Source organism: Petaurus breviceps, unplaced genomic scaffold (genome assembly GCF_028583685.1).
Source record: "Petaurus breviceps papuanus isolate PSGF00001 unplaced genomic scaffold, PetGlider_PUasm1.0 90842, whole genome shotgun sequence".
Lineage (NCBI taxonomy): Eukaryota > Metazoa > Chordata > Mammalia > Diprotodontia > Petauridae > Petaurus > Petaurus breviceps.
In genome coordinates this window covers 10,253,536-10,270,131 of record NW_027187358.1, presented here as the reverse complement: position 1 = coordinate 10,270,131, position 16,596 = coordinate 10,253,536, and the positions used below count along the sequence as shown (strand labels likewise).

The following is a 16,596-nucleotide window of genomic DNA, read 5'->3' as shown; positions in this document are numbered from 1 at the left end:
ATACAATCATAATACCATAACTTGTTCAGCATTCCCCAATTGATCCCTTAACTTCCCAATTCTTTGCCCTCTCCTCCAAAAAAGTGCTATGAATATTTATGTATGGATGGATCTTTTTTTCTTTTCTTTTTTTTTTTTGCTTTTTGGAGGGGGGAGGGCAGGGCAATTGGGGTTAAGTGACTTGCCCAAGGTCACAGGACTAGTAATGCGCCACCTAGCCGCCCCTCTCTTTTTCTTTTTAAAAAACTCTCTTTGGAGTTTTTTAACTCCAGTATAGTATATAATATATATACTCCATATATATACACAATATAATATACAATATATAACTCCAATATATATATATATATATATATATATAACTCCATATATATATATGGAGCAGTATAGCTGAGTCAAAGGTAAGCACAGCTGAACAGATTTTGGGGGCTTAGTTCCAATTTGCTTTCTAGAATGGTTGGACCCGTTCACAGTTACACCAAGGATGCACTCCAGTACCTGTTTTCCCACAGCCCCTCCAGCATTTGTTGTTTGCCTTTTTTGACAGCTTTGCCGATCTGATGGTGTAAGGCGTTCCCTCAGCGTTGTTTTCATTTGCATTTCTCTAGTTATTCTCAATTTAGAGCTTTTTTTTCATATGGCTATTGAAAACATTGAATATATTTTCATTGCATCCTAGAGAGGCCCAGGTTTGAGATTCCCCCAGATGCAGTTTTGCGCTCAGCCACTGGAGGCCCCCATCAGGTCAGACCTTGTGGCGTGTTTGGTCTCCGGGCAACCAGCCCTCTCTCTGGGCGGGGTAGGAGAGTCAGAGGGCGGAGCCTTAGCGTGGTGGGGGGATGGGGGCAGAGGGAGGAAGTTGGGCGGAGTGGGGAGAGCAGCACCCGGCGGAAGGCCCCGCCCCTCCGCCTGGGCCCGATTACACGTGGACTGCTCTGAGAGCGGTTACAAGCAGGGCTCCGGGAAGTGGGAAGGCGGGGCGGAACGGTTGCCAATGGGCTAACGATAAAGGGGTGCGCATGCGTCAGAAGGGAGTCCCGAAGGGGCGGGGCGAGAGGAGGAAGAAAACGGGGACGCGGGACCCGGTAGGCTGAGGCGCTGCCTGGTGGGCTCGGTGTTCAGCGTTGCAGGATCTCGGCTTGCTGACTGCGGCCTGGGTGAGTTGGGAGCTGAGTGGGTCTGGGGCTCCGGGCTTCCAGACCTCGGCTTGGAGGCGGCTTCCGGCGGGGCAGCGCAGCTGAGATAACGGGACCCTAGCACCTAGAGGAGCGGAACCGGGGCCGGGAGGGGGGCTCCGCCAGGGGATCTAGGCGGATCCAGCCACGGGATCCGGTGAACCGGTGCCCGGGACCCTGCGGAACATGGGGAGGCGGCCTGGGGCCCATGGGATCTCAGGACCCTGGGACGGGGGTGGGTATGGGTCTGGAGACCCAGGGAGCGAAAGAGGAGCCTGGGACCTTGGGAGCAGGTTAGGGGTCTACAGCCCCAGGGGGAGGGGAAGGGTCTGGGGATCCAGAGGGAGGGAGATGGGGAGTGGGACCCAGGACAAGGAGCTGGGGACTTGGGGAGGGGGAGATCTCGGGAATCTGGCTGCCCAGGGATCCCCGGGATCCCAGAAGCTGCCAAGCTGGTAAGGATCCAGGAGTGCGGTGGGGTGCATGCCCCAGCGTCGGTCCTGCCTGCTCAGTGGGGCATGTAGCAGAGGGGCTGTACCCCAGGACCCCCGGCAGCCCTGCATGGAGCGGGGCAGACGTGGCTGCACCCCCCCGACCCAGCCCCCCTGTCAGGAGAAGGGATCACGCCTGGGCCAGGCTGGCCCTTACAGGGGAGCCCGGCAGAGGCAGCTGAGTATCAGAATAAGGGGTGTTTCCAGAGGCCCCTAATTAAGGCGTGCTTGTAATACCTGCTTTTGAGGGGAGCAGAGAACACAAGTTCTGCTTTTGTGGGAGCGAGCCTGCCATACTCCCCAAGCATATGTTTCCTCTCTCTCATTCAGGCCAAGAGCAGGGCTATTGTGAAATAGTGTGCTAGAGGTGGAGTCAGCAAGACCTAGGTCACCCCACACTGCTGTGGGACTCTGGGCAAGTCATTAATCATTGCTGCCTCAGTCTCCTCTTCTGTGAAATGAAGGGATTGGACTCTGGTGTTGTAATGTAACGCCAAGGAAAGGCAACTTCCCAAGGTTCAAAATACCAGCATAGGTGCTCTCCATTTTATTCAGTAACAAATCAAGAACAGAGAAGATCAAAAAATGACATCATTCAAAATACAGCATTTACTAAGTGTGATTAAATAATCTCCAAGTACTACCCCACCCCAGGACCTTCCATTCATTCAATCAATTACAAAGTCCCTGTTCTAAATACTACTCCACCCCTAGGCTGTACCTTCATTTAGTCCACCACAAAGCCCCTCTTCTCAAATGGAGATTAGTTTCCAATCTAAGTAAAGTACATTCTTTTGTTCAACCATAGAACACAAAAAGGTCAAAAGTCCCCCACCCCTGGATCACAATTGAATCTACCCCAGAGTTACATCAAGTCTAAGCACAGCACTTAATACCCAAATGGAGGTCTTTTCTTCATCTTGACATGAGGCAAGTTCTCAGCAATCTTAGTTCCTGGGGAGACAAGGCTTAGCAAGGCCACAAGATACATTGCCAGTCCCTTCATTAATTTATCCTCTGTCTGTAGAACAGTCCTAGAACCCCTGAAAACATTAGCAAAACCCTCTCCCAGGATTTCTGTAAACATACAACAAGAAAATCCTTCTTCAGGGCTTCTGAACCAACAGAAAGATTCCCAGACCCCTGCAACAACAGCACTGTCCTTCACCAGTGGACAGTATTCACTCTCTGTCTGCAGGACAGTCTCAGTAGCTCTGAACCAACAGAAAGGTTCCCAGACCCCTGCAATAACAGCACTGTCCTTCACCAGTGGACAGTATTCACTCTCTGTCTGCAGGACAGTCTCAGGAGCTCTTAACCAACAGCCAGGTTCTAGGACTTCTTCAACAGGACTGTCTTTCACCAGTGGACAAATCTGGCAAAAGAACATCAAAACAGGCAGACAAAGTACCAACAAAACAGCCATGTCTCCTCAGTCCTTGGCAGCTCCGGGGGCAGGTCTCAAAAGTCCAGGGCGATTCAAAGTGGCCCCCAGCAATTCTCTCAGTCTCTCTCTGCCTCCACGAGATGCTGCTTCCAAAAAGTTCTTCTGCCTCTCTCTTGTGTCTCTCCAAATCTACATCACCAGCTCCTCCCAGTTCAGGACTCTCTTTTCACATCAACAAGTCCATCCCACAGGTGGGATTAACAAGTTCTGGGTTTTAACACAATCAATTTGAAAACCAAGCCAATACAGGGGGATCTTTATGTTCCATTACTATCACAGGTGTCCAAATGTGTGATACTACTATCTCCACCGCAAAATTGTGCATTGCACAACTTGCATTTATCACTTGCTTTGGGTAGAGATTATCTTGGGCATCAGTAAGGAACTCCAGGAGTTTTGTTTTTGTTTACTTGAAGGCTAGGAGAGAAGCTGCTAACAGCTTATGGTCATTTTGGGTAGACAGGAGGGTAACCACATGCTTTCAAATTCTACCCAGACTAATGAGATAACTTGATTGGTGAGAGTAGAAGATCTCAAAGGCCCTTCCAACACTGTGTTCTTCAGGAATGACAAAGCTGGGCTTTGATTTGCAGGACCCAAAGAATCAGAATGCAAGAATTCCATTCTCATTTTACAGATGAAAAAACAGCTCTAATTAAGTGATTTTTCCAAGTCACACAGGAAGTACAGGGTGGAGCTGGGAGCTAAACTCAAATCATCTGACTCCAAGTGCAGCAGCACTTTGGGGAGGTTTTGAGATCTCCCTCTGATTCAGGAATACACAGAAAGTCCATCCAATTCATTTCCTTTCAGTTCATCCTACATCTTACGAAGTCTGTATCTTCATTTCTAGGTACTGTGAAAGACACAAGACAACCAAGGATTTGCCCTCAGAATTTAAAATCTAGTAGGGGAGAAGAGTCTAGTATTTGTGATACATGTGAACATGAATTATTAATAATTGATTGACCTGCACTGGGCAGCTAAATGGCACAGTTCATTAGAGTGCTGAACCTGGAGTATAGAAGATTCATCCTTGTGAGTTCAAATGCAGTCTCAGACTCTAGCTGTGTGACCTTGGGCATTGCACTGAACCCTGCTTGCCTCAGTTTCCTCATCTGTAAAATGAGTTGGAGAAGGAAAAAGCAAGTCATTTCAGAATATTTGCAAAGAAGACCCCAAATGGGGTCATAAAGAGTTGGATACAGCTGAAAAGCTACTGAACAACAACAGAAAGCACTTTAATATTTTCAGACTGCTTTAATCCTCAGATCAGTCCTGCAAGGTGGCGTTATCATCTCCATTTTACAGAATAAGAAACTGTGGCTTTTAGTAGTTTGTTCAGGGTCACTTAGTTAAGTTCCAGAGGGAGGATTTGAACTCAAGTCTTTCTTGACCCTGAGTCCAGCACTCTTTCTACTATATAGTGCTTTTGACATTAAGGCTTACAGACAGTCATTAGAAGGGAAAGTCTGGGTTGCTTGGAATGGTCAAGGGGGGACTCAAAGATCTGTAGCTGGAAAGAACCTTAGAGGTTGTCTGGATGTATCTTCTCATTTTATGGATGAGGAAACTGAGGCCCATAGAGGTAAAGCACCTTGCCCAAGGTCACACAGGTAGTAAGCACGGGAGGTCTTCTGACTCCAGAGTTGGTACTTTTCCCACCAAGCCATACTGTACCCTGGTAGCTGAGATTTGAACCTTTGTCGTCAAAGGATGAGAAGACTTTAGATATGTGCTGAAGATGGGGAGAGACCATTAGGAGTGAAAATATAGGCAACAATACCCTGAAATACTATAGAAGTAAGAAAACTTTTGGTGGGACAGAGAAAGTAGTTTGGGGCAAGTAGGTAATAAAGTTGGAGAGGTAGAGTGGGGGCAGATTATGGAGGGCCTCAAATGCCAACATAAGGTTAGGCTTGAGGAAATAATTCTGTTCATTCTCTCAAGTTGGAAGCTCATCCTATTGTATTTGTTTTTTTAGACCCAAATCAACAGGTATTCATTGTATAATTACTGTGGCCAAGAAACTGTTGGGTCTAGTATTAATGAAGTCTTAGTACTGAATTTCTTTTTTTTTTGCTTTTTGGAGGGCAATTGGGGTTAAGTGACTTGCCCAAGGTCACACGGCTAAGAGTCGGAGGCCAGATTTGAACTCAGGTCCTCCTGACTCCAGGGCCAGTGCTCTATTCATCATGCCACCTAGCTGCCCCTAGTACTCAATTTCTTAAGTTGGTGACTTTTCCTTAGGTGGTATTAATTATAACGAGAGTGATGGGTAAACTATTTTTTACTGGGAACCCACCTCTAGAACTGAGTCAGAAAAATAAGGCCTATGCTGAGCCTATATATCATGAACTTGTTTTCCGGGGGAACACTGAAATATGGGAGGTTTGTTTATCTGCTGTGTATCAGCCAGGGTGTTTGTACATGGAGCAGCTAAGCCCTTGAGGCAGAGGAAGGTTGCTTTTTTTTTTTAAGTGAGCCTTGTGGACTTGGGTTGTATCATCAGATGCTGGCTTTCAAATTGTCATAGCCAAGCCAGGGCATGATTGTGGGTGTTCTGTTTTTTCCTCTGTTCAGTTTCTTGTTCCTGACAGTTAGAAACATATGGTAACCGCTGCTTTCAGAGGGAGCTAGGCAAGGTGCTGTGAGAGGGATTGAGGCAAATAGGCCAAATGTGATTAGCAGCATTTTGGATTTGACAACGAATGCACAAGTTGGAAATGTCGGGGAAGGCCTGGCATTCCTACCCCCTTCTCACATTTCTCAGAAGTATGAGACCTGAAGTATAAGACACTACTCTTAGTAGTGACAGAAGTTCTGACAGTGTAGCAGGGGCACATTCACTGCTGAGATTTGACTGTTTGAAAGTTAGAATGTAGTTTCTGACTGTTCTCCACTTTTTTTTGTTGTTGTTCATTTGGTTCAGTCATGCCCAACTCTTTGTGGCCCCATTTGGGGTTTTCTTGGCAAAGATGCTGGAGTGCTTTCTCTAGCTCATTTTACAGATGAGGTAACTGAGGCAAACAGGGTTAAGTGACTTGTGCAGGGTCACACAGCAACTAATTCTCTGAAGGCTACATTTAAATTCAAATTCAGGTCTTCCCTGACTTCAAGCTTAGCAATCTGTCCACTCTGCCACATAGTTGCCCTAATTTTTTGTTCTAATAAGATGGCAGTTAACATGGAAACCTTTTATTCCACATGGTACAGAACAGATTTCGTCATGAAGAGTATCTGTGTTCATTGAGGCTCCTGCGGTGTGGGGGGTGCAGCATGTGTATTGTATGTGTTGGATTGTCAACACCAGTACTTCAAGGCATATCTGTCCAAATGAGTGCTGCTCTGGGGAGTGCTGCCAAGAATGATGCCATCCCTCCAACTTTCTCTTCTCTTTTTGATTAATGACTTTGTTTTAACATCAGTTATCTCCTCGACTGTGTTAAAACTTCCTTATAACAAAAAAAACTAGTTCGGCAAAACAAACTGAGAAAGCATGAAATCTTAGAGTGTACACAGCATCCCCCACATTCTATCCCTTCACAGGTGAGAGATAAGTACTTTTCATCTGTTCTTGGGAATCAAGATGGTTTTGCAGGCAGTTTTCAGTCAAAGAAATGAAAGCTATTTATAGTCATATAAAAATGCTCAAAATCACTATTGGCCAGAGAAATGCAAATTAAAACAACTCTGAGGTACTGCCTCATACCTACCAGATTGGCTAATATGACAAAAAAGGAAAATGTTGGATGTTGGAGGGGATGTGGGAAAACTGGGACACTAATGCATTGTTGGTGGAGTTGTGAATTGATACAACCATTCTGGAGAGTAATTTGGAACTATGCCCAAAGATCTATAAAACTGCAAATACCCTTTGATCCAACAATACCACCGCTAGGTCTGTATTCCAAAGACATCTAAAAAAGGGAAGAAGACCTATTTGTACAAAAATATTTATAGCAGCTCTATTTGTGGTTCCCAAGAATTGGAAATGACAGGATGATTTCAGAAAAACCTGGAAAGACTTACATGAACTGATGCATAGTGAAATGTGTATGTTATACATGGCATAACATCGATATTGTTGAATGAAGAACTGTGAATGACTTAGCTCTTCTCAGCAATACAATGATCCGAGACAATCCCAAAGGGCTCATGATGAAGCATACTATCTGCCTCCAGAAAAAGAAGTGATACTGATTGAATACAGACTGAATGAAGCATGTAATTTTTCAGTCTTTCATTTATTTCTTTTACTTGAGTCTTCTTGTACAGAATGACTAATGTGGAAATGTTTTACATAAATGCAAAAAAATAAAGGCAGTCAGTTTCGGTGAGGGTGGGGGTTGTTCCATTGTAATTAATTGGAGTTTAACCGCTCTTTAGTCTTATTTTCACCTGTGCTGTTGAAGTCTTGGTATACACTCTCTTGGTTCTGCTTTCTTTGTTCTGCGTCTCTGTCACTTCAGACAAGTCTTTCCACATTCATCTGAATTCCATGTTTTTGCTGTTTCCCCATGCAACATAAGAATTGGATTACAGCTGTTCTTAGCAAAAAATGAGAACAAATGTCTCTTGTCCCTAAACCCAAGGCCGCAGATACTCCTGCCCTCACCATTGCTGAGTTGGGGGTGTGGTGGGGAGATGGGAGCATTTTAAGGCATCAGCCCATGCTGTAGCCCAAAGGTTTGGGAACTGCAGCTGGCCACTTGGGCAGTCTGGATCAGGGAGTCTCAGCAGGACCTGCAGCCCCTCTCTGGAAAGTGATTGCCCCCTTCTCCCCAGTTATTGCATTCATGGGGCCTTTGCACCGCATGCTGTTTGCCCACTTTGGTTGTTTGTTCACCTGTTACCTCCAGACCAGATGGTTGCCTCAGTAAAGGCCTAGGACTTTGTGTCTTTAATTGTTGTAGACTGGGACTTCTTGGCAAATCACGCTGTGCCAGGTCTCCGGGCTACTCCATCTCCATAGCACCCAATCCTTTCACATCTGTTGTGCCCTTCATTAAACCATCTCAGCAGCTGAGCGAGACAGGTAGGCCAGGGCTTATGAAGCCCCATTTGACAGATAAAGTCACACATTGAGCTGGAGACAGACCCCTTAGGACCTTTACTTGTAGCACTGCTCCCTTCCTTCCCCCTCTCCCTCGCAATTCCAGTGGGTCAGTTGCCTCTTTGAATTGGCAGGTGATGACTGGATTTCAAATCTTTGTGGGAATTTTAGGTGTAATTCATGCTTTTCCTGTCACCCTCTTATTTGATGCAGATAAAAGTTCCCGAGGATGCTTAGAGCCACTGTGCTGTGCTGCCTCCTGGGGGCATTCGGCTTCCTGAGCGCTGGAGCAGAAGAGCATGTGGACAGCCATAGCCATGCTGGCGGTGTTCGCCTGGATAAGAGCATGGTACAGGACAAAGAGTACGTGCTGTGGGGGCTGCCAGGGGCTGGAGACACTGGGCCTGTCAGCGGTAGCAGCAGCTGCACCCACAGCATTCTTTTTTCCTAAAACATATCCAATCTCTGATTTTGCTTGATCCAAGCAACAAACCCTGGGAGGTGGGTAAGTCATGATAGTTATTATCTGCAGTTATATGAATGGGGAAACTGAGGCCCAGAGAAGTTAAGTGGGTTAGTGGTACAGCCACCACGGGAGCTGCATTTCTTGTCTCCCAGCATCCCCCCTAGAAGCAGCCTCTCAGGGCTTCTTCATCCTGCACCTTCTGTTGTCCCAGGGGAGTCAGGCCTGGCCTTTCACCATCCTATTTGTCTGCCGCCATCACCGTTTGCTGCTCTGGGCTTTCAGCGGTGGTTGCAATCAGAGCTGCTCGTTTGTGTGCTCCTTCTGCGTGTTGTCATCTTCACAAAGCTCCGCAATGTTGGTTTTAGGCACATCATGGAACACCTGGAAGGCGTCATTGAGAAAAGTGAGTCGGAGATGTCTCCCCAAGAGCTGCAGCTCCACTACTTCAAGATGCATGACTATGATGGCAATAATCTGCTTGATGGCTTAGAACTCGCCACTGCTATCTCTCATGTCCATAAGGAGGTGAGTGAGAAGCCCACCCAGGAGGCAATGCCCAGGCGAACAGGTCCCTGGGAACAATCTCTAAAAATTTACATTTATTTATTTAGTTTTAGTTTTCAATATTCATTTCCACAAAATTTTGAGTTACAATTTTTTCTCGCTGTCTTTCCCCTACCCCCACCCCAAAATAGCAAGCCTATTGAATACCCCTTCCCCCAGTCTGTTCTCTCTTACATCCTCTCCCATCACCCCCCTAAAGTTCTAGTAGGGCAAGATGGATTTCTATACCCTAGTGCCTGTATATATATATATATATATATATATATATATATATATATTTTTTTTTTTTTTTTAATACACATTTGTTTTTAAAACTTTGAGTTCCAGACTTTTTCCCTTTTTCTCCCCTCACCCACCCCCACTGGGAAGATAAGCAATTCAATATAGGTTATACATGTGTAGTTAGGCAAACCATTTCCATGGTAGGTATATTGTGAAAGACTAAACTATATTTCCCTCCATCCTATCCTGCCCCTCACTTATTCTATTGTCTCCTTTGACCCTGTTCCTTTTCAAAAGTGTTTGCTTCTAACTACCCCCTCCCCCCATCTGTCCTCCCTTCTGTCATCACCCCTCTTATCCCCTTCCCCCCTACTTTCCTGTAGGGTAAGATACCCAGTTGAGTGTGTATGTTATTCCCTCCTTAAGCCAAATTCAGTGAGAGTAAGATTGTCCTATTCCCTTTCACCTTCCTGCTCTTCCCCTCCATTGTAACAGTTTTCTCTTTGACTCTTTTATATGAGATAATTTACTCTAATCTATCTCTCCCTTTCTCCTCCCAATATATTCCTCTCTCACCTCTTTATTTTTTGTACATCATCCCTTCATATTCAACTTGTCCTGTTACCCCTATGTACACATGTACATACATATATACACCCTCACATATATATTTATATACACCTACACCTTCCTATACATACATATTCCCTTCAACCGTCCTCATACTGAGAAAAGTCTTATGAGCTATAATTATCGTTTTTCCATGTAGGAATGTAAATAGTTCAACTTTAATAAGTTCTTATGATTTCTATTCCCTGTTTACCTTCTCATGCTCCTCTTGCTTCTTGTATTTGAAAGTCAAATTTCTGTTCACCTTTGTTTTTTTCATCAAGAATGCTTGAAAATCCTCTATTTCATTGAATGACCATATTTTCCCCTGAAGCATTATACTCAGTTTTGCTGGGTAGGTGATTCTTGGTTTTAATCCCAGCTCCTTTGACCTTTGGAATATCATATTCCAAGCCCTTCAATCCCTTAGTGTAGAAGCTGCTAGGTCTTGTGTTATCCTGATTGTGTTTCCACAATACTCAAAATTGTTTCTTCTTGACTGCTTGCAGTATTTTCTCCTTGACCTGGGAACTCTGGAATTTGGCTATAATATTCCTAGGAGTTGTCTTTTTGGGATCTTTTTGAAGAGGTAATCAGTGAATTCTTTCAATTTCTATTTTGCCCTCTGGTTCTAGAATATCAGGGCAATTTTGCTTGATAATTTCTTGTAAGATGGTGTCTAGGCTCTTTTTTTGATCATGGCTTTCAGGTAGTCCAATAATTTAAAAATTATCTCTCTGGGATCTATTTTCCAGGTCAGTGGTTTTTCCAATGAGATATTTCACATTGCCTTCTGTTCTTTCATTTGTTTGGATCTGTTTTATAGTATCTTGATTTCTCATAAATTCATTAGCTTCCAGTTGCTCCAAACTAATTTTGAAGGAATTATTCTCTTCAGTGAGTTTTTGAAATTCCTTTTCCATCTGGCAAATTCAGCTTTTTAAGGCATTCTTCTCCTCATTGGCTTTTTGGGCTTCTTTTGCCATTTGAGTTAGTCTATTTTTTAAGGTGTTATTTTCTTTAGTCAGATTGTTGACTCTCTTTTCATGATTTTCTTGCATCATTTTCATTTCTCCTCCCAAATTTTCCTCTACTTCTCTTACTTGGTTTTCAAAAATCTTTCTTGAGCTCCTCCATGGCCTATAACCATTTCATATTTTTCTTGGGAGCTTTTGATGCAGGAGTTCTGACTTCATTGTCTAACTCCCATTCCACGCTTTTATTCTTTTTGTCCCTGAAAAAGGAATCTATGGTAGGATTGTGTTTCCTCTGCTTGCTCATGATGCCAGTCAATTACTTGACTTTTGAACTCTCTGCCACGGTAGAACTCTGCTTTCAGAATGGAGGGAGCCTTGTCCAAAATCGCTGGGGTTTTTGCAGCTGCTGGAGCAATTAGGAGGGTATCCTCTCTGCAGCACCTACAGGCTCTTGCACCTGGCCACACACCCTAGGACCTCCACCCAAGACCATGATCCAGATCCAAGCAGGTCAAAGCCAGAGCTATTATCCTCTGAATGGTCGCTTGGTGCCCCTGCAAATTGCAGTCCAGGAGCTCTGGAGGCAGCCATGCTGCACTGTGCCTTTGCTGCTTCTCGCCCCAGGGGCGTGGGCTGGACCAGGCTCTTCCATCCACCTCTGTAACAACAGTGTTCCACACTGACCTTTTACTTTGTCTTTGGTTATGGGTTGAGAAGTCTGGAAACAACCACAGCTGCTGGTGCTTCACTCTCCTGAAGTCTGCTCTGGCTGCTACTGGTTGGGGCTGCCCTGGGGCTAAAACTGCAACGAGGGGCTGGGCTGGGCTCCCAGCTCCATGCCATAGTCACATCCTGCCTGGCTGCCTTCAGTGGGAGATTTGTTTATCTCTGTCACTTTGTGGCTTCTGTAGCTCTAAAATTTGTTTAGAGTAATTTTTTAAATGTATTAGAGGAGGTGGAAGCCAGAGCCAAGGGGAATTCCTGTTTCTACTCTTCCATCTTGGCTCTGGTGCCCCCCTCTCTCCCCCACCCCCACCCTCCAGGAATAATCTTCCTGTAACATGTACTGATGTGACCCTCACCTCTTCATTAGCAAGGGATCCGTTGCCCTGTAGTGTCTGCCTGGAGAGTTGTGTTCAGTTCTGGGCATCACATTTGTGGAAGGATGTGATGGCAGTCAGGATAGAAAAGGACCTCAGATTCATGCTATGTAAGAACTAGCCTGGGGCAGAGAAGATTCAGGGGAGATGTTGTATTTGCCTTCTAGTGTTCAAAGAGCCACCATCTGGAAGAGGGAGGAGATTCCTTCTCCTTTGCCCCAGAAGGCAAAACCAGGAGAAATGGATGGAAGTACTAAAGAAGTAAATCTAGAGGTTATGTCTAGTGATTAGCGCTTACAGAAGTTGGATGGACTCCCTTAGGGGTGTGTGTGTTAGGAGAGGGGTCTCCCAAGAGAAGGCAGGGTAACCACTTTCAGGCTGTGTTAGCGATGGGATCCTTTTTTCATGCATCTGCTGGACTAGTTTACCTTCAAATTCCCTTTCAACTCTAAACTTTTGTGATTTTCCTGTTGCATCCCATTACTCTTAGTTTTTCCTCTTCCTTGTTCCCTTGCCCCTCCTGTATAGGACAGATTAGAGAGTTTATTTCTTTAACCTAACATATATCAATTTAATGTACCTTTTGATAGCTTCTTTCAGGAAAAGAAATTGGTCTGGAGGTAGAATAGATTGATTCCAGGCTAATATATGGTTTGGGATTTTCTATGCCATCCAGTGCCAATCAGATAATTAGTTTTAAATGCCCTTTAAAAAATGAGAAAATTCATAGTCAGCGTGGAGAGTTTCTTAACATTGAGGAATTCTAAAATGTCAGGAAGGAAAGGCCTTTAGAAATCATCTAGTTCAGCCTCCTTCATTTTATAGAGGAGTCTCTTGGTTCTTTTTTTTTTTTAATCCCCAGGGCCAAGCATAGTACTTGTACATGCATATTGTAAGTGTGTAATAAATGCTTGTTGAAAGGAATGAGGAAACAGGTCTAAAAAACTTTGGGACCGGTAAATGGCAGAGTAGGGATAGACAGAACTGCAGTCTGCTGAATCTAGCTTGGATTTTCCAGCCCCTAATATACTAGATAGGTAACTTTATAAGAAAGAGGACCTAGGCTGTTTTGCATAATAATTCAGGCAGCGGGTGCTTATGAGAGCCTACTGCGTTCTCATCCCTCTCCTAGAGGCTATTGGAAATTCAAGTCTGTATAGTTTCTGACCTCAAGGGATTTGAAATTTAATTGGAGGCCTAAGATGTAGCCACATAAAAAAAAAAATTAATAATTAAGGCAACATGTGGTAAGTGTTAAATGAGTAGTATAGATTGTAAATACCATAGACATTTAGAGGAGGGGGTTGATGAGGAAATGAGACAGAAAGGGAACACTACCTGCAGGACATGGGATTCCTCAGACCTCCAAGGATGGGTAGGATTTAGAGAACAGAAGAAATATTCCGTTTTTGTGGAAGGTGTGGAGGCAAAATGATTAGGATTGAGGGGGTTTCCATATTGGAAAAGTAAGCTGGGACCAGATTATGGATACCAAGCTAGGGAGCTTAGTTATTATCCTGTTGGTGATGAGAAATCTTGAAGGGTTTTGAGCAAGGAGATGGCCTGATCAAGCAGTGTTTTAGGAAGATGGGTGTGTGCTGGTGGGCAGGATTGTTTGGAAAGGGAAGGCTTGGAGGCAGTGAGACTAATCAAGCTGTTCCAGCAGGCCAGATGTTTGGGGGTGGGCTGGACAGTGGATTCGGGCTGGGGCTAACATGGGTGACTGGAAATGGAAAGATGGGATGTTACAGGAATGTTTCAAAGGAAGAGTCAATAGGATTCGTAAACAGTGACTTGCTGTGAGCTATTTATAGAAGTATTGGGAACAAATTCTATACTAAACATCACCTGGGTTTTCTCTGATGCTGCTTGGCCCTCACTTGGCCATGATCTTGTTTCCCTTTTACCTGTGGCCCACTGGTTTCTATACTCCACTTAAGTGAAGTGAGCATCTGGGATGGGTCACTGTGGTGTCCATACCGAACTGTCACTCTGACCCCTTCTTCCTGGGGCGCTTCCTTTATGAGTTGTTTCCCCAATAGTGGGCTTGGGTTTTGTGTCAACTCATTGACCCCCTCCACCTCAGGAGCACTTGTAAGAACTATCTAAGAATTATTTTTGTTTAATGAAGGGTAACATGGCAGAGAGGATAGAGAGCCATTCTTGGCTGAGGAAGAGCTGAGTTTAAGCCCTGCTTCTGAGCCCCATTTGTGAGACTTTTCCTGATCTTGGCAGCCATCTAAGCCACGCTCTGATGAATTGCCAGTCTGCCTCAATCTGCTCATTCCCTCCGCTGATGAAATCCCACTAATGAATAAAATAAGCAATTAAGCGGAGTCTGGTCACTCCATGATTGGCTGCTGGTGCCATTCGCTTTGTAGCTCTCTCTCCTTTTTCACCCCCTGGGCCCTAGTGTGACTGTGCTCATGATGCCTGGTTGTGTTCCATAGGAAGGAGGGGAGCAGGCTCCAGCCATGAAGGAAGAAGAACTGATGAACTTGATCGATGATGTTCTAAAGGATGACGACAAGAACAATGACGGCTACATTGACTATGCTGAATTTGCAAAATCACTGGAATAAAAAATCTGTCGACAGTCTGCTAGTTCTATGCAAATGTGACCCAGTATAATGTGATTGAATGTTTGCCGTATTGCAGAATAGTTGTGCTTTTCTGACTTCAGTGCTGCAGGAGGAAAACCCATAGCAACTTGTTACTTTGGAGTGAAAATAGAAACTTTTGGGGAGGACGTGACTTAGAAATGGCGGAACTGCATCCCACACCTGGATTCATGTTTAACTTCTTAACAGACAAGCATGTTTTGAGAGTGTGGTATGTCATTGAAGTGGGTGCTTAGAATCTCAGTTTTGGATGTAGGATACTACCTGATTCTTGGTTTTAATGTTAGCAGGAAACTTTGTCAAATGAATGCTTCTTTCATGTGGCCAGGCAAACTTCATGTGGCCTAGGAAGTAAATGGTGTCCCAGACATGTAATCTCAGCTGAATACTTATCCACCCCGTAGGCCCTTGTGTAACCAGTGTTCTTTACAGCTTGCCCAGTACAGATAGTTGCTTGCTGTGGGCAGGTGGCTATTTTCAAGGCTGTTTATAGCTACAGACTTTGGAAAGGAATGTTTGCCAAATATTGAACTCAACTAGGTAGATAACTCAATAGAGCCTGTTGATGAAAACAGCTTGGACTTGGGTGTATATAATCCCCTATGTTGACCTCAGCATTTAAGCTTTTCAGTCTTTCAATATTTTACAGGACTACTGCCACATCCCTATACTTAATTTTTGTTATGAGTTTTTATTTTTTGTGTTTTTTTTTCTTTTTGGAGGGCAGTTGGGGTTAAGTGACTTGCCCAAGGTCACATGGCTAGTTTTTTTGTGTTAGGTGTCTGAGTCTGGATCCGAACCCAGGTCCTCCTGACTCCAGGGCCAGTGCTCTATTCACTGCACTACCTAGCCTCCCCTGTTATTAGTTTTTAACATCATATTCAACCTGGGGGAGACCTCACATGAATGTAATGTGGTTCTTTGCTCCAAATGTCAAAAACATTAACTTTCTTAATGTTTGTATTTAACACTAGTTTCTGGAGTTCCATTTTATGGTCTAGGAGCTGTAGGTAGAATGTAAAAACTCTACCCAGTCAGGGGGCATAAAATAAAATTCTAGATAATCTAACCTGCACCAGAATGAAAAAGATAATGCTGCCAGTTAAGGGTTAGTGAGACACCTTAACATTCAAACTAGGTGATTTCAGAAGGAAAGCTGTTTAAATGAGCTCTCCTAGTCAAGAGAATACTTGAATTCTTTTAGATCAGTAAAAAAGACCTAAAATCCTTTGAACTTTGTAGACTCAACAGTATTTGAAAAGTAGAACAGAAAGCCACTGAGACAAAAGGCACCGTCCCAATAATACTTTGGATATGATTGATGTACTGTGTTAAATGGCATTAGAAAACCTGAAATGATAAGTCATTATCATAACTAATAGGAAAGGAATCTCTGATTACTGAACTGTGCTGTAAGATGTTCAAAGACCTATTTTCTGTATTAAAGTATTCTTAAAAGAAAACAAATGTGTTCGTAAAAATGGTTTCCTGTGTCGAGTGTTTGTGCAATCAGAGCTACGTTGTAAACTATTCTTGTAACATCTGGTTATTTTGAAAGATTTGTATAATGGATTATTCTGGATATATGAGTAATAAAGATGATGAACTTGAGTAGCTGGTGAGTGGAGAATTTCTTGAACTTGAACTTCTTGTTCATTTTGACCTTGGACTAATTTTTATCATTTATCATATCAAGGGGTACAGTACAGCATAGTAGAAAGAGCCTTAGGTTTAGAGTCTAAAGACCTGGGTTCATGCTCTACTACCAGACCTGTGTACCCCCTTCTTTGAGTCTCCCTTTCTCCATCTGTAAAATGGGAGCAATAATATCAATTCACCCCTCTTGGTCATTGAAAGAAAGTACTTGG

At 44.0% G+C, this 16,596-nt stretch overlaps 1 protein-coding gene across 1 annotated transcript; it reads left to right on the top strand.

Annotated features, from left to right (window-relative positions):
* Positions 1-1,004: 1,004 nt before the first annotated feature.
* MCFD2 (multiple coagulation factor deficiency 2, ER cargo receptor complex subunit) lies at positions 1,005-16,339 on the top strand. The gene is made up of 4 exons (XM_069071643.1): positions 1,005-1,157; positions 8,383-8,532; positions 9,001-9,160; positions 14,558-16,339. The coding sequence occupies exons 2-4, from the start codon at positions 8,399-8,401 to the stop codon at positions 14,687-14,689; spliced, it is 426 nt and encodes a 141-aa protein (XP_068927744.1). The 5' UTR covers positions 1,005-1,157; positions 8,383-8,398; the 3' UTR covers positions 14,690-16,339.
* The last annotated feature ends 257 nt before the right edge of the window (positions 16,340-16,596 follow it).